This window comes from Entelurus aequoreus, linkage group LG25, assembly GCF_033978785.1.
Source record: "Entelurus aequoreus isolate RoL-2023_Sb linkage group LG25, RoL_Eaeq_v1.1, whole genome shotgun sequence".
Lineage (NCBI taxonomy): Eukaryota > Metazoa > Chordata > Actinopteri > Syngnathiformes > Syngnathidae > Entelurus > Entelurus aequoreus.
Genome location: NC_084755.1, coordinates 22,191,099 through 22,216,744, shown reverse-complemented (window position 1 = coordinate 22,216,744; position 25,646 = coordinate 22,191,099). Strand labels below are relative to the sequence as shown.

Sequence of the window (25,646 nt, the reverse complement as noted above, 5' to 3'; positions counted from 1 at the left end):
TCCCCACAATGGTTTTCCACCAAAGTAGAGACTTTTTGGGCTCTAAACTTCCGTGCACGTCATTGTCATGATAGTCAACAGTCACGCCGATGAAACGCTTCAAAAGTAGCAGTTCCACTGCTCGTTCCATCCTTCTCCTCCATAAAACAAAAAGATTATTATTCATTATCCGGGACCCTGCGGTGAGATGACTTTTTCACTGGGGAAAAAGGAGGAGATCGCTCCTCAGTGGTCCAGACTTCAACAAGGTAAAGCCCCCATCCCCCGCTCGCCGTGCTCACAGCACCACTCGTACAAATATAGCTTCTCTTCTAAAAATATCACCGTTACGATACCTGTTGCCCAGAAAACTTCTCTTGGATAAAAATCCCCTCATCTTTTGTGCCTCTCTGGTCACCTTTTCAGCTTGCTAAAAATATCGACAACAAAAAAAAGGGGGATATATTTATATAAGACACAACTTGAGGCGGGGTGAAGAAAACTTAAGTGATAAGTGGAAGACGCAAGGATAGTGTTCACTTTTTCATTTTACTGGCTGTTCCTTTTTTTTTCTCCCCAGTCTGTGGAACGTAAGTCGAAGAAAACTCATAAAAAATGCCACCAACACTTACATTCAATACATTCACCACTTAGTCACTGCCTTCTATGCCGCCGTCACGACTACCGGGAATGTGTTTCATACGCAACAAAAATGTGCTTACACACCTTCAAAAGGACAAAGAGTGCGGGAGGACAGCCAGGTGTCCTGCCACGCTCTACAAGCTCCGTTACGCGGTGAGAAAAGAAAAGCAGATGTCCATGTTGCGGCCGCAGCAGTGTAGTATGGACAGTCAAGAAGAGAGCAAGCACAACCGGGAAATACTGCTGTGCGCGTGGCGCTCAAAATAACGCTCCGACGTCCCCGCTCACACCCGCTAGAGATTCACCTGAGGAGCCACCCGACTCCACGCCGCCACCGCCTGGGGCTTCTAGAGAGGCAGGGTCGAAGGTGGGATCGGCGCCCAGGGCGTCGTCCTCCGCTTTCACGCCGTCGGAGAGGAAGGCGGAGTATGCGTCGCTCTCAGCGATCAGCAGCTTGAGCTTGGGGATCCAGCTCTTGCGGACCACACGCCGGGCGTTGGTGCACATGTCGGCGGCGATGGCGTTCATCTCGCTCTCTTTGAAGCTGGTGGCAAAGTTCTGGCAATAAACTGCGGTGGGTGGGGAAAGAAACGAAAGTTAGAAAGAGCTACGTGTACATTGTAGGGGTGTAACGGTATTGGAGATGCAGCGGTATTTTGGTTTTTAAGTCTTCACAATAATACCGTGACGCGTGACGGTATCAAACAAGAACTTGGTGTGTAGTTTTTTTTCTGGCGCTTTAGGTGGAATGCCGTAAGCGGGAAGTGAAGTGTGTTTGTAAGATGAGAGGAATTTTTTTTTGGCCATTTCCTGAAAAATGTTATCAAAATCCATCCATAACTGTTTGAGGTATGTTTCTAACAAACAAACCCTGACAGAAACACCACCTTTATGGCGGGGGTAAGAAAGTCTGTGTTTTGCAAAGCAAAGTGCGGCACTTTCGTTTCCAAGGCAACACAAAACCAGCCGGTCACGTCACACGCACTGAGGTAATCACAAAAAACTGTACACTGCAGGAAATATGAGGAAACTAAAAAACTATTTAGGAAATCCTCAATCCATCATCCATTTTCTACCTCTTGTTGTTATAATCCGATGCGCCCTTTGTATGAAAATAGACCTAAATAGACCCGCTCATTGGCAGTGCACCTTATAATCTGGTGTGCCCTATGGTCAGAAAAATATGATCATTTATTTATCCAGGGTAGGACATTTAAGAGCAAATTTTCATTTGCAATGCTGACCTATCAAAGAGGCAGCATTTACATGTTAGAGATGTTACATGCTAGGCTCTCATTGGCCAAAATGTTTTGGAACATAAATGAGTGTTGAACATAGACAAACACTTTTCAAGCGCAAAACACACGGAGAAAGTCTGCAACTTGACAGAGAAGACAGCAGACAATGAAGACGAATTTGGTAGTATTTCTCTCTGTGATTATAATGTATTATTACTTGTATTAGTTATAATTATTTAAAACAGTACAGTAATTTGACAAAGAGTTCTGAGTATGTGCGTCTACTGCCATCCAGTGTCTACTTTTAAGTCTTGTAGTATAAAATGGGTAAAACATAAATACCGTAATTGTTTTACAACTTTTGGAGGAAATGATGTGTTTTTTTAGGTTAAGGTTACATGGTACAAAAACATTGATAGCAAACTTATTAAATCTCAAGTGTATTCAATGTTATTGTAAAAATACTTGTCTTTCATAAAAAGCTCCCGCATATTCAGGCTCTTTAGGCCGCAACAATCACAATAAAACAAAAGCCTGCCAAATCCTGGAGGGACATTATCAGTAAGGCAAGTTCTAAGCCAATTCGATTAAGTCAGTCTGCACTAGGTGGGGAAAACGATTATGTGATGCATCACTATTGGAACGTAGACGATCCTGAATCGAAAGAAGAGATTATTTATGCAGTGTTTCCCATATTCATTTACCGCCACAAGTAAAACAAACAAAACAATTTTTTACCTTTAAGGTAAATATTTTATGTACATTTTGTTCCGTTAAAATCTTATTTGTTATATGTGTGTGTAAACAATAGCAATGCTAATATTCGTTAGCCTGTCTAGTACGTTGGCAGTGAGCTAGAGGCATTAGAGCCAACCTTGGCGGGGTCGATCTAAGGACCTCACTGAACTATCAGATCTCTGCCATTTTCAGGGACATAGCACCAAATTCAAGGCTCCCATTCACAAGACTCCTGAAAGGCCGCCATCCCCACCATAAACCCTACAAGTGACGTCGCCACATACACACGCATTTATTAAGTTTACATGCACTCAAAACTAATTATCGGTTGATTTGGTTGAAACCAGCTTTTTACAATCTTTTTTGACTTTTTAAAGATGTCATTAACATATCTAGATCATCCATACATCCATTTTCTACCGCGTGTCCCTTTCGAGGTCGTGGGGGGTGGGTGCTGGAGCCTATCTCAGCTGCATTTATTATTTCTATTATTATGATTACCGTATTTTCCGCACTATAAGGCGCACCTAAAAACCTCCAATTTTCTCAAAAGCTGACAGTGCGCCTTATAATCCAGTGCGCCTTATATATGGACCAATATTGAGCCACAACAGGTCTCGCAACTACGGGATGCATAACGTAACCCCAGCCTCTACTTTAGCGCCTATTCTATGCGCCTTATAATGTGGTGCACCTTATAATGCAGTGCACCTTATATATAAACAAAGTTTTAAAATAGGCTATTCATTGAAGGTGCGCCTTATAATCCGGTGCACCTTATAGTGTGGAAAATACGGTATATTAGTAATAGCGAATCTGCTGGGAAGCTGCAAGATCTGTGATAATAATGTGTTAACACCGCCATAATCCGACACATTTTTCTCCCGGATCTTCACAATGTGAAGAAGAGGGTGCCGGACTCCGCCGCCTTTCGGGGAGATCCGTAGAGATCCGCGCCAATCTGCAGTGTTTAAAACGTGTTGAGAACGGCTTTCCGCTGTCGTTGAGACATGGTTCACGGCGGTTTGAGAAACGCCATGAACTTCAGTGTGAACGCCTCTTAAATAGACGCGACTAAATGTCCCGTTTAGGTCATCAATTGTGTGCTAGAGATGCGGAGTGTGGATATGAACATTTCATATGACGGTTATGGTTATAGCTGTATTTTTGAATGTACTCAAAAAGTACATACACACACACAGACATTTTTCGACCACGTTTTTTACTATTTTAAATACGGTAACTAAAATAAATATACAAACTATTAGAAAACCCATTATTTTGTGTGTTTGTGTTTCTTATGCTTCACTGTGTTTTAGTCTTCGTATTGGTTTGTACTATACCACTTTATGATTTATTTAAATGAAAAGTGCGTTACAAATAAAATCTATTATTATTTATTATTAATTTTGGGTGGCGTTCTTAGATCGGGGAATATTTTCATGCTAGCATTTACAGTAAGAAAGGGATTCATATGGTGCCATTCCTGAGTGGATCTTGCGTGAGAGGTCGAGGCGGGGGTAATCCTTTTGCAATTTAGTCTGCTGCTAGGTGGATCTCACGTGAGAGGAAGAGGCGAGGTTAATCCTTTGGCAATTCAGTCTGCTGAATATGATGGAAAGCGCCACTCTACATAGCAACTGATGCTGTGGTCAAAGATGGAATTGCAACAAAACACATTTTAAGATATTCAGCACTCTACTGCCATCTGGTGGCTAGTGTGGATAGTGCACCCCTCAATTTGTCACGTTTCATGTGTCAGGTAACCCATGACAAATGCATGACTTTGTGTCTTTGTGTTATAATGAATACACAATTTGTCACGTTTCATGTGTCAGGTAACCCATGACAAATGAATGACTGTGTTATAATGAATACCCTTCCTACTGTCAGCTAGCAAGCTGGCGCCAATCAGTCCATGAGTTTATGAAAGTGTAGTTATCAGTCACAGTTTTTTGGATAATACAATTTAAAATAGTAATACTAACCGTCTGGAGTTTTACTGTCGTTATCATTATTACGTTTATTGTTACATCCCTATTCAGCTCGATAGAAAGTATGACAGAGGTGTCGTCTTATATTCAGGTTCATCTGATATCTAGTCAAAACCGTAATTAGTTTTTGCCTTCGTGAAAAGGCAATACAGTTTAATGTAAAGTAGGTCAAACTAGTTACGGTACGTAACTAGATACTGCGTAATAACTGAACATTGTAACATGATGATATAAATGCAACAACAAAAAGAGTCTGCTCACATTTGACAGCATGCAACACTCTGTTGTCCAGTGGCTTGCGGCTCGGGTCATTGGTGGATGAGCGGATGCCTGTCCCGCAGCTGTTCGCCAGTGTATTCCTGAGCACAAGAAACATAATTGTAAAGTTGTTTATCCACATGACCAGCTTGATTATAAGAGGATATCAAGGGCGGCACACTGGCAGGTGGAAACCAACCTGTCAAAGAAGGCAGCCAGCAGCCTCCTCAGCAGCACCTTGTGTCTGGTCCCTGCACTTACGTGACAGTTCATCAGCTGGGCTCGGGAAATGAACACAGACGTACCTGTGGACGCACGTACAGAGAAAATAAACAGGACAAAAACACATACTTCTGAGGTTATCTACTGTTATTCCTCATGCTCTCTTTAAGAAATACATTGCAATGCACAGAGCCTTAACGTCCTTGACATAGACGCTGAGTCACAAGTGTGTTGTGTTTTTAGCACACTGATGCCAAGCCTGCTAATTTAACAACGACGTCATCTTAAAGCATGAATTCCCCTCTCACACACAACTATGTCTCGTAAAGGTGGGCATGATAAATCATCTGTGATTTGTCCAAAATGTGGATTGTGAGCAATGTGTAGCTGGCTGTATGTTGAAGCAATTTTGTAAAAAAGGAACAGATTTTTTACGTAAAATATTGCCAGTCCGAGTGCATTAATTTAGCACCCACTCGGCTGCTGACTAAAAAAGGATGCAGTAAATACAAAGAGGCAAATTTGCGGTCATTGTCAAATACTGTATGTACCAACATAAAAAACTGGCTAAAAGTTCACATTTAGAAGTGTTTAATAACTACAGAATTTCATATCAATTGCTTATGGGGAAAATTAACATTTTGGAATCTTTATCTGACCGTTCTGAACTCCTGTTTCCATGCAAAACTCATATCCCACTATCTAAAGTTTCCTAAAAGACTTGCGTCATGGTAGTGAGTCATGGTCAAAAATGTTTTGGAGCACATGCTATGCTTGTATGCATGTGCAGTAAAACAGATGTCTTTAGAGTTGTATAGTCATTGAGCACACAGGTATATTAACAGCACCCACTAAATTTTAGCAGACAAAAAAAGTTTTCCATATATTAGCTGCAACGGACTATAAGCCGCAGGTATATAGGTTGGGAAATGAGCTATTTACACAAAAAGATTTTGTAAATGTGTGTTTCCAAAATTGTTTCTAAACGGTGTCTGTAACACGGGAGTAAACTAAAGTTCCTGTCATAGACCCGCTGGCTGCGGAAGCTAGTTCTCCAATCAGCTAAATAGACTCAACAAGTCCACGGTGACGTTTTGGTAAATTTACCAAAAGGAAACAATACAAAAAAAATGCCATTGTAAGTTAATAAAACTAACAAAGACACTGGAAAATGTGTTAACATTAGATAAATGCTTTAAAATGTGATATCAGAAATTATCGGTATCGGTTTCAAAAAGTAAAATTAATGACTTTTTAAAACGCTGTTGTACAGAGCGGTACATATCCGGTAAAACACGGATATAAACCCAGTCAGCAGCCCCTCCCCTCTCCCTTCTACCACACACAACACAGGAGTTGACGACTGCAGCATGAGAGGTTTACTGGCGACGCTTGATGACCTCATCAAACCGCCGCGAGCGCAGCATAACAACAACAAGAGAGTGTTGTTGCCGGTGCTGTAGCCGTGGCTAACAAGCCAGTGAGCTCGGTGACTGACTAACGACACCATGTCTATGGTTTGGAACTATTTTAAAGTGTGTCTGACGGATAAAAAACTGGCAATTTGCAATGACTGCAAAAAGTTGGTTATGCGAGGAGGAACCAAGACGTCTTCCTTTAATGCGAGCAATTTGATCTCCCACCCCTTCAAGAATCATAAAGAGATACACGATGAATAAAAGCGGAAGATGGATGAAAAGCAAACAGCGAAAAAAAGTAGTACCACACAGTTGTCGCTTAAAAGACTCCGCCGAGAAAAAACAAAAATACAACAAAAACCACCCCGGGGCAAAAGCCCACGTTGTGGTCAGGGACAACGCACGCAGTATGGCAAAAGTTACGGTGGAGTTTGGTGTGGATATTTTGCAGCTTGCAGTGAGCGGAGCTGCCCTGTCTCAACACAGCATTTCAGAAGCTCTGACTGACTGGTAGGCCACTTCAAGCACTCACCACTAGCTTGCAGCACATTTGTGTTACTCATACAAATACGTTAGAGCAGGGCAGATTATAATTTCCTGTTATACAGTATGCCAGGCAGTCTTGCACTAAATGAGGACTATGTTATTGTTTACTTTATTACTGTAGTATACTCTGGACCGAAGCTGTTTGCCTTCATTGTTTTTGTAGCTGTTGTTTTGAGGCATGTTTAAAAAAAAAAAAAGAATAATGCACTTTCTTAGACTTAGACTTTGTGAAAGTCAAAGTGTAGTATTTCCCATAGTTGTAGTGGGTATCAAGATTATCTCAGGGAGAGCATGTCCCAAATTCCAAGCTGCTGTTTTGAGGCATGTTAAAAAAAAAAAGCACTTTGTGACTTCAATAATAAATATGGTAGTGCCATGTTGGCACTTTTTTTCATAATTTGAGTTGAAGTTGTTCTCTTAATTTGGAAAGCCTTGTTACATTGTTTAATGCATCTAGCAGGGCATCACAAAAAAATTTGGCATATTAATGTGTTAATTCCACGACTGTATATATCGGTATCGGTTGATATCGGAATCGGTAATTAAGAGTTGGACAATATCGGAATATTGGATATCGGCAAAAAAGCCATTATCGGACATCTCGAGTTAACATATTAGCTAATGCTAACAACGCTAGCTTGATTACATTACGATTGTATGTACAAATATGCATGAAAACACTCCTACAGACATCACACATGGGACGGTTTAATAAGTAAGAATACTTTTATAGTGTAAAACTTGTAGTTTTTAATTTGATTGTTTTTTATGTTAAATTTTATTGTTATTTTCTATTTTAATTATGTTGTTATATTGTGATAATGCATGTTGATGACACATTCTAGCTGTGTCCCACAGATTTGACAGCGACAACAGAACGAACGCAACGTAGCGTCCTCAGCAGCTCATCACAGTACAAAGCTGCTTCTAAATCACTAATGCCAGCAAATATACTGCGTTTATTCTATCATTATCACTGGAGGACTTGAGAACCACTACTCTACACATCAGAGAAAGATACAAAAAAGCATAGCTAGCCGATAAGCTACAGATCTTGATAAGATAGAGAGCCGCCCACAAGTCTCTCTGTACAAATATCAACAGGAACGATACCGTGTATAGTATCAGTTAATGGTCAGTACTACAGTAACTAGATCAATATTTTTTCTTATCAGAAAATCGATTTTGTTATTGCAGACAAAATTCAATTGTCACATTTGCATTTGACTGGAAAGAAGATTTAGCACAAGAACTTCAAGCTGGCCTGCTTTCACAAGTGCAGTTTATTATTTTAATTTGCTGTAAACAAGCTCATATTAAGAGCATTGACACATGCATGCCCGCGCACACACACAGTACTTACCTGAGACCAGCTCTAGTTTCTCAGCAGGATCTCCTTCCTCATAGAGTTTTGGATGACAGCGGTTGCCTATCTGGGCAATAAGTTCTGCAGGAAGGCACGTGAGGTCTCTGCCCCGCATGCGCCCCCGTGTCTCCGTGTGGTCGGGTAGAGCCTCTACGCGCTCACCAGCAGCTGAGGAAACACAATGCTGAAACATTAGAAGATAAATACAAACACCCCATCATTTTATTGTGTTGAGATTGGACTGACCGTTACCTGCAGCTCCCATGTTGAGCATGCTGTACATGGTGTACATGTTGCAGATTTGCCTGTACTGCTCTTCGGCGCACTCCTCTGCACCCTCTTCTTCCTCCTCGTCATCGTGGTAGCTGATGGGCGAGTCACTGGCGTAGGTACTCAGGGTGCCGGGGCTGGCACCCTCTGACATGCCGACGCCGGACGTAGAGCTGCCGTTGGTGCCAGCGGCGCCACTAAGCCCGCCGCTTGCCACCATGCCGGCCAGGCTCGTTGCCGTAGCACCCATACCCATGGCCAGTCCGAGCGCTCCAGGGCTCTGGATGGCACTGCCCCGTACCGCCTCCTGTGAGTAACGCGCTGCCTTTCTGGCTCCTCCTCCTGCGCCGGAGCCTCCTCCGCCTCCGTCGCGGCTGCTGCCGCCCTCCCACAGCCGCTTGGCGACGGGAGTGCAGACCACCGAATGAGCGGCAGCTTCCGGTTGGCTGGCTGGTTGCTCCGTTTTTACACGGGACACCAAGGGGAGGGGCGTCAAGCATGCGGCGGGCCGAGCCCCGTTGGTTCCGGTTTGTGTTACCGGGCTCTGAGGTTCAGATGGTGGAGCTTCCTCTGCATTAAGACCTTGTGAGTCACAACTGGGGGAAGAAACCTGGAGATGAATGTATACATTAGTGCTGTGGCATATATGAAGAATGTGTTCGTAATGACAACATAGTACAACTATGACTGGCTCCTGCTTCCACTTCTCTCCAAACGAGGGGGTGAACCACAACATTAGGTACATCTGCACAATGTCTCTCATTGAACAAAGGAAAAGAACTACATATACAATGGAGTTGTGCAATATTTACAACATAAATGATATCAATTTGGCAGAGAATAGAGCTTTTAATACTATCATTATCATTATAACCTGATACTGCTGTGTCCTGCAAATTTGACCGCTACAAGCGAACAAGGCTGCCTAAACGCAATGTAGCGTCCTCGCTAGTGACAAACGTCTCCAGAGTGCAGCTTCTAAATCCCCAATTAAAGTATGTTTCTTATAAGCTATCCCTGAAGGACTACAGGAAAAGGAATAGCTAAACGTACTCCACTCCACACTGTAGGAGGATACAAAAAAGCATAGCTACCCGCTAAGCTACTGAAGAGCTCTTGAATGTAGACAGGGGTGGGCGGATCGATACAAATATTGACAGTCATGATACCAAGTATAGTATCAGTATATGGTCGATACGGCACTTATTTTGATCGATACTCTTTTTTTAATCAAAAATATTTTTTGTCGTTTTTGTTATTGTTTACAAACTCAGGAAATAAGCGCCTATAGTAGTTTTTGCTTTTGTTTAGTTATTTTGCACTATTTAATTTAATTACATTTTGCATGCAATAAGGGAGTTAATCAAAAATATTATTTAATATTGTCAGATTATAGTTGTGATCAAAAATGTTATCATTTAATGATCCTGAAAATCGGTATGACCAATACTGCCCTTGAAACTACTTGGTGTAATGGACTGATACTCAAATTTGTTGTATTAACAAAACTAATGTACAGTATTCAAACATCAGAATAATATTACTAATATTAATAATACATTTAATTTATAAGCGCCTTTCAAAAAACCCAAGGACACTTTACAATATACAGATAAAATAATTAAAAAGCTAATGATAAAACAACAAATGATACAACTAACATGTAACAGTAGTGGAGATAGAACCAAGTTACAACAGAAAGTAATCTGATATTAACAGCAAATTAGCAATTAAATTAATAATAGTTTTGAGAAAATAACAACTGGAAATGACGCAATAGGTTACCACATGCTAAAGCAGCTAAATCAGGAGCCTTGCCAACTCATGTGGCTCGTGCAGCCCTTTGAGACACTTGTGATTTAGGGCTATATAAATAAACATTGATTGATTGATTGATCCATCCATCCATTTTCTACCGCTTGTCCCTTTTGGGGTTGCGGGGGGTGCTGGAGCCTATCTCAGCTGCATTTGGGCGGAAGGCGGGGTACATCCTGGACAAGTGTAACCCGTTTGAAATAATTATATTATCGTTTACATACCAAAAAATATATTGTGATTTATTTCATTATTGAAGGAGGCTGCAGTATGTAGTCATGCAATAGATTTTAGACCATATTGCCCACTCCTAGCAGACATACATATCACTTGCTCTCAACTTTGATCTCTGATCCGTCACTCAAAGACGTCTGTGTACAAAATAATAACTATTCCTATTGTTACAGGACGGGGCAGCACGGTGGTAGAGGGGTTAGTGCGTCTGCCTCACAATACGAAGGTCCTGAGTAGTCCTGAGTTCAATCCCGGGCTTGGGATCTTTCTGTGGGGAGTTTGCATGTTCTCCCCATGACTGCGTGGGTCCCCTCCGGGTACTCCGGATTCCTCCCTCCTCCAAAGACATGCAACTGGGAATAGGTTGATTGGCAACACTAAATTGGCCCTAGTGTGTGAATGTGAGGGTGAATGTTGTCTGTCTATCTGTGTTGGCCCTGTGATGAGGTGGCGACTTGTCCAGGGTGTACCCCGCCTTCCGCCCGATTGTAGCTGAGATAGGTTCCAGTGCCCCCCGCAACTCCGAAGGGAATAAGCGGTAGAAAATGGATGAATGGATTGTTACAGGATGGAAATGCAGCCCTTAGAAGACACCTGCAAAAGTCCATTGTCCAAGGTAAATGCGGCACATTATTATTACATTGTTTCATGAAACTACTGCAGTAGTTTGTCGTACATTCTATTGTATACAATATTTCTTATCTAAAAGTTAGTTTTTCTTTTTAAAAGGCATCTTACATGTTAAAATGGTGCTGTTTTTGAGGGGACAGGCAATAAGATTAAATTGATTTCAAGGCATTACAATGGCCGATGCTGATTTGCGTTACAAGTGTTTTTAGTTACGAGCCTGGTCGTGGAACCAATCGAGCTTGTGAATTGACGTACTACTGTTTAAAATTTTGGTGCAATGGCTCCACTCATCATAGAAATAACCAGAACTACTCAAAATAAAGTCCACAACATCGAAACACATACGATCTGCATGATCACACCGAAAAATAAATATTGTATAAAATTCTATACATTTTAATAATGTATGAAAAAAAGACAATCCTTTAAGTAGCTTCTTTATATTTTTATGGATATTATTTGAACCTCTTTGGCTGGGGTTAGACCAGGGGTCGGCAACCCGCGGCTCCGGAGCCGCATGCGGCTCCTTGACCACTCTGATGCGGCTCAGCTACATACTCACTTCTGCTTCAGTATGGTGCAGACTCACAGTATTACACATGTAAATTGCTTCACCAAGTTAGCTAGCTACAGTAGAAACTCGATCATGTTTGGGATGATTTCTTTCTTTAATTCAATGTATATCATCCACTTATTCTTTCAAGCACTGTCCTTTACACAAACATTCTTCCTTCCAATGCTGGGAATAACAAAGTTATGTCAAAATTGAATTATAAGCTAATGCTGGCGAGTAAGATCAGATGTTTTGGGGTTCACTGTGACTTTCGCTACGCTTACTAATGGCGGGCATGCTTGTAACAAAAATGTTTGTTTGTAACTTGAAATATAACAATTAGCCGAGAGACAGCTCTTGTCTCAAAACACTCTTTGAGGTACCACTGTAAGCTTGTAAATATGTCAATGTAATTGTTGTAAAATCTGCTGTGTTGATACGCAGACCACAATATTTCCACTTGCTCTCTTGAGCGTCTTTTCTAGTTATCTTCCACCGAGGGAGAAGTTTTATTACAGCTCCTGAGTGTGCGTAAACGGTCAAACACGGGGTGTTGTAATTAGACAATTAATAAACAGATTAAGTTGTGTATTAGCACAGTGCTTTCTCTCATTTACATCCTGCTTGCATGCACATAAATACAAAAGGCACTCATAGATAAATGCTTTATAAACTACAAAAGGTCAGAGGATCCAAAAGGCAGCAATAAAACTGTGCATACTTTGAGAATACTTTAGAGCATTAGTTGTTATACTTTAGATCATTTTTTTTTACCAAGTAACATCTCAGAAAACACTGGGCTCTCCAAGTACCACCATAATGACCAACATTAAAATGCAGTAGCATAGTAGGCCCAAATATTCATTAAAAACAAGGTAGAGGAGTATATTTAATATTTTGGGCACTGTAAAATTACACACATTTTGAACAGTAACCCTGTCTTTGAATATAGGAATATAAAACAATGTATGAAAATAATTAATCAAATCTTTGGCGTACCAGTTTCAGAATCACTGCTTCATAGAAATATTATATTTTCGCTTCAGCGATTGGCCAGACATGATTCAGATAGATTTGCAAGTAAAATACTTTTGTTTTTACCTTTAGGAAGAATTCAGTGCCTTTTTCCATAATCTGTTGGATCTGCAGGAATCCAGCAGTATACATGAGGAGGAACTGGTCCCCCACAGTCATGCTCAGACGACCCGTGTAGCAGAAAGCCAAAATCTGCTGGAAGCTCTGAGGCTGCACCGCCGGCGGGAGCTCCACCACTGCTGGGCTGCCCTCGTTGCCACTGCAGCCTCCGCTGTTGCTGAAAAGGTCCCGGAAGTAAGAACTGCTCGCAGCCAACACAGCACGATGGGCCTTTAACAAAAAAAAAAAAGATTAGACTTATAAAAACACAATATTTGCAACTTCTACACAGTAACAACTAGGGATGATGTTTGATAAGAAATTATCAAGTTTGAGCCTATTATTGAATCCTCTTATCGAACCGATTCCTTATCGATTCTCTTATCGAGATCAGATAGGTTGTTGTATATGGAAAAAAACACACAATATTTGGTTTAACAAAAGCTCACTTTTATTGTATAAGAAAATAATAAAATCTAATAAATAAATAAATATTGACTGTTACCCCCCTAAAAAAATAAAATAAAATAAATAAATATTGATTGTTGTTACCCAAAGTATATTAAGTGGGATTTTTCAGAAAAACAAATATATACAGTAACACAAAAACAACCTGTCTCTGCGATCACTACAGGTGTATAAATAATAATATAATGTTAAATAAAATCAGTCCCTTGGGCACAAAACTTAAATCAATACAGCTCTCCAAAAAGCGCACTTCTGCTGCTATTTGACATAACTGTTTGTTATGATGCTTTGACATTTTTGCACTTTATTTCTTTATTGAAAGAAAATTCTATGAAGAGAAAAGTTGTTTGCAAATGTGGTTACAATGCTAAAAAATGAAAAGTTAAAGCTAAAAAAAGAAATACACTTTATTGAGTTAACATTATTTCTTTATAGGGGGAAAGATGTGATGTTATGAGCTAGGGAATATAACAACTACACTACCCAGCATGCAACAGGAGTGACGAGCATGCGCGGTAGCCCTGAAAAGTGTTGTTGCATGACGTCACCCGGCAGCTAAGAATGAGGTTATGAGCACGCTATGAAAGTAAACGTCAAGAACTCAGCCAACACGCCTCGTCTGCATTATTTATAATTAGACAGACAACACATATACAGTGTGATTTTGTTTTGTTTACAAGGAAAGAAAAACAAAAGTTAAAAAAGGGAGATGTGTTGTATATATATGAATGTGCTGCGGTTGCTTTAAGAACGTTGCGACAGCTGCCGTAAAGGAGGTGCGTTGCTAGCCTGGTTGCTATGTTTCCGGTTGGTCGTAAAAGTGTTCGTCATGTGTTTGTACCCTGCTCAAATCTCTCAGTAAAGTTATTCATTGGATTATACCTTTTGTTTTGAACTTTATTACACCTTGGAGCGCTTTTTCCAGTCCATTGTTTTTCCTGCTTTCGCTATCTGCGCCTAATGACTGAGCTACGTGACGTCATTTCTTGTAATGTCTCAAGGGGCATTTCTTTTCGGGACGGGATTCGTTCCCACGGATTCGAATAAAGAACCAACTCTATTATAGTGGTCTCGATAACGGGTACCGGTTCTCAAAAAGGGATTCGAGTCCGAGGACTCGGTTCTTTTCTTATCGAACAACCGGGAAAACCGGTTTCGAGTATCATCCCTAGTAACAACTCAATAACGTCACCTTCTAGTGAGAATACTTGCAAAGAATAGTCGATAACTGAACTCAACTTTGTAGAGCAAGTGGAATACAAGTGATATAGTGTTCTTATTAAAACTCAGCTGGGATAGGCTCCAGCTCTGATGGACAGTGTTTTTTTGTTGTGTAGGTCTAGAAGCAATGGAACCACATAATGGATTCCACACCGCGGTAACAACTCGCTGGGGACGCAATTAAGGTGAGACCCAACGAGTTTGCTGCCTGCACAGGCTCCAAGGAAATTGAAAGTAAACAAAAACAAAGCATAGAGAGCTAATTTTAAACAATGAAAAATACATAATTCTATATATCAGTTAGGGCTGCGGATCTCAGGGTACCTTACGATGCAACATGGCTCGTGATGAGTATACGGCGATGCTGCAAACAGCAATAGTGCAAAAACAATGACACTGTTTTAGTGCAACCCAGCTGTCAACTAGAAGATGGCATCTCATGTCTCTCGAGTAGCTCAAATCTATTAAGTAGAAACATAACAAAACAAAAATAAATGTTTAGCATTTGTATGTCTTTGTCAGGGGCGCCTTAAACATAGGGGGGGGGGCGAGGGGGGGGGGGGCGTGGCTGAAGGATTTTTTTTTTTGGGGGGGGCCCCAAACCTCAACACCCCCACCCTGAAAACACAGTTTGAAAAATAGAATAATGATTTACTCAACAGAACAGCAACAATGTCATCCATTTAAACATAATAGTGTTCATGAATACATGCTTTTAAGCTCAGTCGTCAGCACGCTCTCTTCTCGCGGGTGTGAGAGGCGAGCGTGCTGGGTTCGAGGCCGGCTCTGAGCAGTAGGACAAAACATTGCTTTTGAGAGAGAGCGTACACAATCGCTACACGAAGCAGAGCTGTGCCGTGAACACCAATAATTGCATTCTACCGTCAAAATTGGGGGCCCCTAATTGGGAGGTAAGCGCGTGCATTAAGGCGGCCGTGGTCTTGGTCCTAAATGCAGTCAAGATTGACTGTGATTGCAATAAAGTAAATTCAAGCAACTCCGTTTAGTGGTCAGTTAAGTGTTCATGTTGCTTTCAGTTATGACACAAGTGTACATCACTGTCTTTACAAACACTGTAATATGATTGTTCATGTTTTTCAGTCACTACAAATTGGTGTCATATTGCAGTGTTGTGCATTACAAACTCAAACGTGTTTCATGTTCTCGCAGAAGCTAGTTTTCTCTTGCTGTAGGGCTAATATTGTAGAATGGCGATGTGTTACTGTGCTAGAAAAAGAGTTCCTCAGTGTTTGCTTTTACAATAACAATGTCTCTACAGTTTGGTTATTATACAGATTACGGAACGTAAATTAAGTATTGTTGACAGTTTTTGAATGCATTTTTAAAATGATTTAGAGGTAGAATTGATTGCTCCCAATAGCTGCATTGCTGGCCACCCAGAATGAGCCGATTTGTATGTTAAAAAGCAAAAAATCCCAAAACCTTTTGTCTTCTTGTCCCTCATATTGATTGTGTGAACGATAGGCAAACTTGCAAAAAAATTGCAGTTCTCCTTTAAATTTTGCAACAATTTGCCATACCGATATTTGGATTTATCAGTTGCGGTGAGAAAACAGTTTGACTTCAATGTAATCCAGTTTGATCCTAAATAGTAAAATATAGAGATAAACAGATGATCTTTGGTTTCGAATTCATGCAGTTGGCATGTTGTCATACATGCTCAATTTATTCCCTTGTTTATTCGGGACGTCTTTTTTTATAGTGTTAAAACAAACTAAACAAGTTTAAAAGTGAGTAGCTTATAAACTACTGCCATCTAAATGCATGCAAAGTCTACCTTATAACACTTGCAAATGAGACTCAGGAGTAAAGGCGGGAATCTTTGGGCTGGGCACCTCACGATTCGATGACGATTCATGATTTACGCTTAGATTAAACATTTATTATTGTGCATCTTTAATTTATGTATATTTGATGCAGTTTTAGATTTATTTTCGTTTAACTAAGTACGTTTTTATTACTTGCAACTTAAAAAAACAGTGCATTTGTAAACAGAAACCGTTTAAAATAATTCCCACATTTATTAATTAATGGAAATGTGTGCAAAACTGGAACATAAGCGCCTGATAGTAAAGGAGCTGGTCGGATCTCTCGGGGAAGTGGCTCGCTGCAGTCAGCCAAATTTTAGAACTTTATTTACATTAAATTAATTATCAATTCTTGATGTTTACTAATCAATTTTATAATCATCCATGTCCATCTAAAAAATTATTATTTTCCCCCACCTCTACTCAGAAGTGTAGGAAATCAAGATATAACAACTGGACAGCACAGTAATCATTATCAGCTCACTGTTAAATGTTTATTTTAAAAGTGTGATTTTATTATTGAACAAATTAACAATATACAAAATCACCAAAAATTGCTACCGTTGAGCCGTTTAGAGAGCTTTGTGGGCGCAATTAAGTGTTCCTATTAGCTGCATTGTTAGCCACCTCGTACTTCGTACGGTATTTTATGAATTAGAATGCATTAAAAAAAATATACGTGTTCAGGTCTTACATAAGGTTTGTGAATGATAGGCAAACAAATGTTTAAAGCGTAGTTCCCCGTTAACACATTTTAATGTGTTTTAATGACCAACGGAAACCCTGATGTTTTTGATTAATCGGTGTGAGGAAGTCATAATTAATAATATTGGGCCGATAATTATCATGCATCCCTGATTAGTATTATTACACATTTTTAAAGTGGCTGTTTGCAACTTCCTCACACGATACATTTTTCAAACCAAAAAATATAACAAGAACACCATTGGCTAGATTAGGTTACCATTAGTGGTTTAACAGAATATAACGGTTTATATTTTTCACAACTACTAGGTTTATGTAATGAACATTTTTCCCGGCCCAAAAATATGCTTGGTGTTTAGGCGGTCACTCACCCTGTCTCGTCAACACCAGTATGCGCAGTGAGGGCATGCATGCATACAAAAGCAGTCCAAGAGAAGTAACAAACAATTTGCAGTCATACTGTTGTTGAGAGAAATACATTCAATGACAGCTAATGCTAATTATCAAAATTGGTATCATTAGCTAACAACACCCAAAGCTAATGTGCTTGCATGTGTTACATACTGTATGTACGTAGTTATGTCATTATGTCCAAAAAGTCGTAAGAGTGCAGGATATAACGCCTAAAATACAAAGTTAGCGCTAACTAGGCATCTGTGTAAATGTTGCAAGTAGCCCCCTTAATATCTGGTTAGAGTGGCCGTCTTGTAACCGGAAGGTTACAGGTTCGACCATGGCCTGGAAAGGTCAAAGTGTCCCTGAGCAAGATCCCAAACCCCTGATGGGTCGTGGTCAGCGCTTTACATGGCAGCTTCCGCCATAAGTGTGTGAGAATGGGTAAATGTGATTACCAGATTTGGTCTTCTTACCCTAAAAATTTAATTAATTACAGTTACAAAGTACTTCTCCCAAAAAGTAGTGAAGTTAGTAACTCAGTTACCTCATTGTAAGAGTAATAAGTCAGCAAAGTCCATCCGACGTTATTTTTCATTTAGTTATTTTATATGCCATTACTTTGAATAACATCTTTAACTTCAAAGATGATTATATTAACTGACCCCTAACAGGACAAGCGGTAGAAAATGGATGGATGGATGGATTTAAAAACGAAAACACTATATACAGTATTTTAGAACATTTGGTATTTATCCGAACCCAGTAGATTGCAATGTGCCATACTGTGTGCATAGAAATAAAAATGTACAAAAAAAAAAATCCATAAAGTGACAACATTAAATATTGAAAGTACCGTATTTTTCGGACTATAAGTCGCTCCAGAGTATACGTCGCACCTGCCGAAAATGCACAGTAAAGAAGGAAAAAAACATATATACGTCGCACTGGAGTATAAATCGCATTTTTGGGGGAAATTTATTTGATAAAATCCAACACCAAGAATAGACATTTGAAAGGCAATTTTAAATAAATAAAGAATAGTGAACAACAGGCTGAATAAATGTACGTTATATGATGCACAAATAACCAACTGAGAACGTGCCTGGTATGTTAACGCAACACATCATGGCAAGAGTCATTCATATAACTATAACATATAGAACATGCTATACGTTTACCAAACAATCTGTCCCGATCGCTAAATCCGATTAAATCTTCCTCCCCGGTGTCGCCTCTGGTATGTCCTTTTTTTCTGCTGCTCGATTGCCGTTCTCTGCTGCATATTTCACTACATCCAGCTTGTAATCTGCAGTATATGATTTCCTTTTCGGTGCCATTTTTGTTCAGTCCTTCTCAGTTTTTATAAGTTTCCGCCAATGTTGATGTGATCCATTTTAATAGCTACGGCAGTAGCATATAGCAGTTAGCATCCCATGACCCACAATGCACTTCTGCCATGACCCTCCCCCGCCGAATTCTTATTGGTTGACGTGTGAGTGACAATTGCTGACGTGTGTGTGACGATTGCTGCCATTTGCTTTGTCTCTTACGCGAATGAGATAAATAATATTTTTTGATATTTTACGGTAATGTGTTAATTTCACTCAAGTCGCTCCGGAGTATATGTCGCACCCACGGCCAAACCATGAAAAAAACTGCGATTTATAATCTGAAAAATACGGTACAAAACCCAATATGGTATTCAAAAATGTAAATTTAGGTTAAAAGACAAAGGGACATTTGGCCTTTTAAGTAGTGCAATTGTCTGCACCTGTATACCAAAAGAACTTTAGATAAAACTGTTAAGAAGTTTTGGGAAAATAAATGACATGCAATTAAGTAAAACATTCCTGGATGACATTATGACAATAAAATTGAATTTGTGTACAAAATAAGTATTTTCTTAAGCTAATTTAAATTATGCAAGTGAGTAATCACCTGTGATTAATCATGATTAATCCAAATTCCAAAATGTGACAACTAATTTGATTATATAAATGGCTGCATTTGGGCATGGAGTTGGGTCAGCGCAGTCCTTCTCAAATAGTGGGGCGTGCCACCCTGGGGAGGTGTGGTGCAATACTAGGGGGGTGCGTGTGACCTCTGGATACATGCTTTTGTTTACCATTCCAGAATATGACGGAAGCGTGTGTAGCACTTTGATTCACTGCAACCACGAAGGTGGACGAGGAAAGACCGGTGTGTTGTTTCCTTTAGTCTTAACAAGCTTACAATGTTATGCTGAGGTATAGTTATAAAAATTGTATAGACAAATTATACTATTTATAGTCAAAGTGGAGAGTTGGGGGGTGCAAAATATTTTATTCTTCCTAGGGTGTGCATGACAGAAAATATTTGAGAAGCACTGGGTTAGCGGTAGCAACAAGTGTCATGTTTCCATGTGTTGAGGTGAGGTGTGATTCGAGTTGCTTGAGGCAGACGTGGATAAACGCTTTTTTCCTGGACATAGCTTGCATGTTACATAAACATTCTTGCCTTTAATTTCAATGAGCGAAACGTACTGCCAGTACTTGCAGTTTGAGAACGCTACCTTTGAATTTCCCTGGCTCTGACTTGTCGCATTTAACGCGCGCTTGTTGTGTGTTAGTCAGAGCGTGTAGTGAGACAGCAATGTAACATGTTATGCATGTTCCAAATAAACCAAAACCGCCGTGACCAAACCTTTTCACAAGGACAAGCGTGCCACAAAAAACAAAGTAAAGGAACTACATATTACTGTTGAGACGTACGATCCGTTTAGCTTATGTAAACATAGCTAAACTAATGCTGACATGCTAACTTTGCCAGCTAGCCCAGGCTTTCTAAATGTTCCTATTTGCCAATTTTGTATTAGTGTCGTTTCAAACACAAAGACGGTGCCAACGCCAGGTGTGCCGTAGTGTACTTGGATCAGTGTTGATGTCACATTCTTTTTCACACCACAAACTAATTGACACTGAAAGGACAATGGTTTAAGCCAAGAAATGTGCTCTATTTCACATCAATTTTTTCATGATACAATTCCTGTAATCAACAATCATTCCCACACAATGGCGAGGATCTTACCTTAAAGGCATGCCCCTTTACCACCACTGAGACGTCACAGTAGAGCCCCTGCAGCCGCTGCTCATTCAGACATTCTAAAACGTTGTTGCCAAAGTTTGGGATCGCCATCTGGAGGGTCTGGGCCATGGTGCGCCAACGCACACCACCAAAGGCTCTGATGGGAGGGGAGGAAAGAGGTAAAAAATATTTTAAAAATGCAAAGAAATAAACATTTAGCCCAGTATTGCACGCATGACATTGGCATTAGGCTTCATTTTACCACTAAGTTTAATGTCCAGATGTTAAATTCCTTGATGTGCTCAGATCAGATCAGTCGATTCAGCAGTCAAAAGGCTTTAGTGAATAGGTAGCCCAAAGTCGTCGAACTTGAAGATTGAAGTCTGATCTACTTTCCCTTTATGCTATTTACTTACTACTTCTTAAGGTATAAGACAGATTAGTTATCAAGATAAAAGTTAAGGACACATTGTTTCTTTGTTGTGCTTTCAAGTACTGTCAAGAGTGAGGCAATAAAGCATGGTAGCAAAGAACCCTAATTGTTGCTGAGTTGCAACCATGTGTGCTATGGAGTCACTGTTGGGTTTTACCTCCAGGATCTCGACGCCTTTTTTGTGATAGTTGTGGTCTAAAATGCTTTAATTTCAACTTGTGATTATTATTGTTTTGTTTGTTATCAATGTTTGGGTGTTCATGTAACCTTAAAAGGGAACTGCACTTTTTTAGAATTGTGCCTATCATTCACAATCCTTATGTGAGACAAAGAACACATATGCATTTTTTTCTTTTTGCATTCTAATTTGTAATAATCGGCTCGTTGCTGCCAGGTTTGTTGTGTCATGGTGGGACTAGGGTTGTACGGTACACCGCTACTAAGTACTTCGGTACCAATTAATTAAAAAAGGTACTAATGCTTTTGAAAAACATTGTTTCTTTTTTTTCATCCACATATGCTGCCGTGCGGCGGTGACGTTGCATGAGTGTGCCAACGCGCGCACACACAGCGCATACAAGTAAAAACAGCATGAAGTGGAAAAACGGCAAAAACGCAGCAATTCTACCGGTTAATAAAGAGGGCTGTGAAGCGCCGTATGGAGCTATTTGGGCTTCAAAACTACCGATAAAGGTGACGCTTAAAATACAGAAGCGCCACGCTGCTAGTGCTAATTTAAAACATTCTTTGCCAAAGGTGGCAATACACTATTACCACCTTTGTTTCAAACCTAAGTACATATTTAAATAACAGGCATTCAGATCTGCACAAGGAGTTTAAAAAGTTACAGGTAATGACGTCCGTTGTGTCCTTGAGTAAGACACTTCACCCTTGCTCCTGATGGGTCGTAGTTAGGGCAGCTCCCGCCATCAGTGTGTGAATGTGTGTGTGAATGGGTGAATGTGGAAATAGTGTCAAAGCGCTTTGAGTACCTTGAAGGTAGAAAAGCGCTATACAAGTATAACCCATTTACCATTTACTGTAGTTAACAGCTCCCCCTGTGCACATACAGATACGTAGATGCGCAGAGGGCTGGTTGGCTTGTTGCCAATTATTAGCGCAGTCAAAATACCACCATACCGATATATTTTGATTCACCTGTCGCTTGGCAACAGACACCAACTTTTAAAGGCACACACACGCTGCTCTCATAAACTTCTCTCAACTGCATATAACATTTTTTTTTTTTTTTTTAAGTAACGCAATAATTACTTTCCCTAGTAATGAATTACATTTATTAAGGAGTAATTCCATTAGTAATTACATGTCTTTTTTGGTTAAGTAGCAAGTAAGTATAATTAATTACTTTTTTTTTTTAAAGTATTTTTCAGAACACTGGTAGTTACAGTAATGTGGTGTTGAGTTTAAAGTAAACACTTTGCACGTTTTATGTTAAATACCATTATATACAGTATATCGCCAGTTGGCCTAAAAATAGCGGGATATCAGTTTTGGTCCATATCGCCCAACCCTAAGCTATAGTATTGTTTTGAGTATTTACTAATGATTGTATTTGTCTAGTACAGAAAAAAATTGGCAACCATACGATAGGCTCCAGCCCCCCACGACCCCAAGAGGGAGGAGCGGTAGAAAAAATAGATGGATGGAAATCATTAAGCTTTTTAGTCTATTCTAACCTAATTCTAGATTACGGCAGGTTACATGTAATATGTAATATTGCAAAATGTTCTTTGATTGCAATTAGAAAAGTCTAGTGTGTTTAATGCCTTTTAATTTGAATTCTAATCTTCTAAAATTGTTATTTGAGTGCAATAAAAACATGTGTTTAATCACAAGTTTTATCATAAGATTTTCTGTTCAAATGAACCCATGACATTTTTGTGGTCCCCTTTTATTTTGAAAATTATCGAAAAGTATCGAAATACATATTGATATACATTTTGGTACCGGTACTGTATGTGCAAATGTAACTACGTAGTTGCTTACGTGCCTGAACGCAAACTATGCAGTGGCGTAGCAAGTGGTGTCCAAATTCCCTAGGGAAGATTACAAAGCTCTACCCCTTGTGGCTTCATTTTGAGGGTGTAGTGGTAGTGGGTGAGGGTGAACATTGGGATTGGGCCGTAGTGTCCTCTGAAAATAAGTAAAAACGCATAGCTCTAATTGTCAAGGTGGCTGGCAAGACAAGTAAAACTTACAGTGAACGTGTCCAAATTGTGTCCACAATGTTACTATTTGGTGTGAGCATCATTGTTATCGAACACTGCCTTAAAGGGGAACTGCACTTTTAATTTAGCCCATCATCCACAATCCCTATGGGAATAAAGAACACTCATGTACAGTATTTCCATTTTCGCTGCATTCTAAATAGCGAAAAACTGCTTGTAAGAGGCAGCTAAGAATGCAGGCAATAGGGATACGATCCATTCCACCTGTAAATGACATTGAGAACATCTCAAAACCTGCAACACCATTTTATATACATGCTGTAAGTATGTATTGATTGCAGTAACAGGCACATTCATGATTAAATGTAATTATTACAGTATTTGATCATTTTGAACATTACTGTAACTTCTTTCCCGGGTGCATTGATTTCCCAGAGTGCAAACACAGCAACGTTAGGGCTTGTTTGTGTTTGCTACCACCAGTGGTAGGGCTGGGCGAGTTTGTAAGATATATCTATATATTTTTAAACAAGATATGAATTAAGAAAATATCGTAATATCGATATAATTTATTTCACGTTAAAATGACCAAATACCGCTTATTTGTTGTGTCCCTTGTTCTCCCCCGCTTCCCTCTCCCTCTCAAAACACCATGGGCAACTAAACCCCTCCCCTTCCTCCTTCCAAGATGTGCTTGCACGTATAAGAACATCCATGATTGGTTGGTTGTTTACTATGATGAGTCACGATCGGTTAAGATTAAAGCAAAACATTACGGTCAGGCCAATCAGAGGAAACATAGGGCAGGTCGTGGAACCAGGAAGGGAAATCACAACAGACATCCCAAATGACGACGAGGGAGTTGGAGAAGAGAAGAGGGAATATTCAAGCGGGGGATTTATATATTTTAAAAAACTAGTGGAGGATGGCAGAGGTTTTCTCTTCTTTAGATTTTTCTTTTAGTGATGTAGACGACTTCCAGGAAACCCAAAACGCGTCTACTTGGCCACATTTGGACAAATGTATGCGTCTGGATAAAACATTCATTTGAGTTGTTTACCATGTAAGCCCAAATCAAAACTGTTCTCGAGTTGCCAAGCACGAGAAATGCTGCTAAAAATGTATGCCGAAGTGAGGAAGATCACAGTCGCACAATTAAGTAACGTCACTTACTTGGCGCTGACCAGAACCATACATGTGACAGTCCATTACATTGTCGACTGGGAATTAAAAAGTGCCTGCCTGCAAATGTATTTTTTATCTGAGTTCGATACATTTTGTATTTTTTGCACAGCTATGTTATTTATTTTACGGAGAAAGAATATTTTTCTATTTTATTTATGTTATGTAATTCTGTGCTACTTAAACAGTTTCATTTCTGTGCTGTAAATACCCATCTTGACTAACTGGGTTAATAAAAGTGCCACTGACTGTTTACAGTACGGTTGTTATTCAGTTAAATTTCAGTGAATCTCACACAAAAATGAATATCTTTATATGTGTACTTTCACCGGAAAATATATGGAGATATATATCGAATATTGGGTTTAAGTAAAAATATATCGAGATATACTTTTTCGTTCATATCGACCAGCCCTAACCAGTGGCATACCGTAAGAGCCTTGCAGCGTTATCATGTAGCACCATTTCTAAACGTTTCAAATAAGAACATAAAAAAGTGATTTACAATGTGCGCTCTTACTGGTAAACAGACTAAACTGGATGGTTGTATCTTTCAGCACTTGTGCTCTCCTTGTGCTGGTAAATTCAGAAACATTCTCATTCCTTAGATTAAAAAATGCTTCCTAGCGATGCTGTGATGGACGTATGCCTGTTCCATTTGTTGAGAGCCATATAGTATCAAGTTGGTAGCAAGTTGATTTTCAGTGTTGACCAACTTTTCTGCTTGGGGCCACAACCCTCTACTATACAGGTGATATGCATGATTTATAAGCTAGCATTAAATTTTACTAACTCAAAGGCAATACAGCAGCTCAAGCTCCTTCTTCTTGTTCATTTTATGGTGGGTCCCACCCAATGTTATTAGCAGGTCAAGCTAGCTAGTGGCAACTAGCTGGCCGGAGGAGCAGTATGAGCAAGGCGATATGACATGACGCCAGAAAAGTAGTTCCTCTGTGTTAGCTATTACAATAACAATGTCGCTATAGCTTAGTTAATATGGTAAATGGTAAATGGGTCATACTTGTATAGCGCTTTTCTACCTTTTTAAAGGAACTCAAAGCGCTTTGACACTATTTTCCACATTCACCCATTCACACACACACATTCACACACTGATGACGGG

General features: G+C 39.8%; 1 protein-coding gene across 3 annotated transcripts in view; it reads right to left on the bottom strand.

Annotated features, from left to right (window-relative positions):
• Positions 1-221: 221 nt before the first annotated feature.
• Positions 222-25,646, bottom strand: part of nacc1a (nucleus accumbens associated 1, BEN and BTB (POZ) domain containing a) — a 34,535-nt gene continuing 9,110 nt past the window's right edge. The window contains exons 1-8 of one of the 3 annotated variants that reach the window (XM_062036811.1): positions 20,982-21,218; positions 20,723-20,876; positions 13,005-13,268; positions 8,648-9,281; positions 8,399-8,569; positions 5,049-5,154; positions 4,853-4,950; positions 222-1,190 (exon numbers count right to left, since the gene is read on the bottom strand). In XM_062036811.1, the coding sequence (XP_061892795.1) occupies positions 880-1,190; positions 4,853-4,950; positions 5,049-5,154; positions 8,399-8,569; positions 8,648-9,281; positions 13,005-13,268; positions 20,723-20,848 (1,710 nt within the window). In that variant the 5' untranslated portion in view covers positions 20,849-20,876; positions 20,982-21,218 and the 3' untranslated portion in view covers positions 222-879. Of the gene's footprint in view, positions 1,191-4,852; positions 4,951-5,048; positions 5,155-8,398; positions 8,570-8,647; positions 9,282-13,004; positions 13,269-20,722; positions 20,877-20,981; positions 21,219-25,646 lie in introns of those variants that run through there. The other 2 variants (XM_062036812.1, XM_062036810.1) reach the window with 2 other exon arrangements.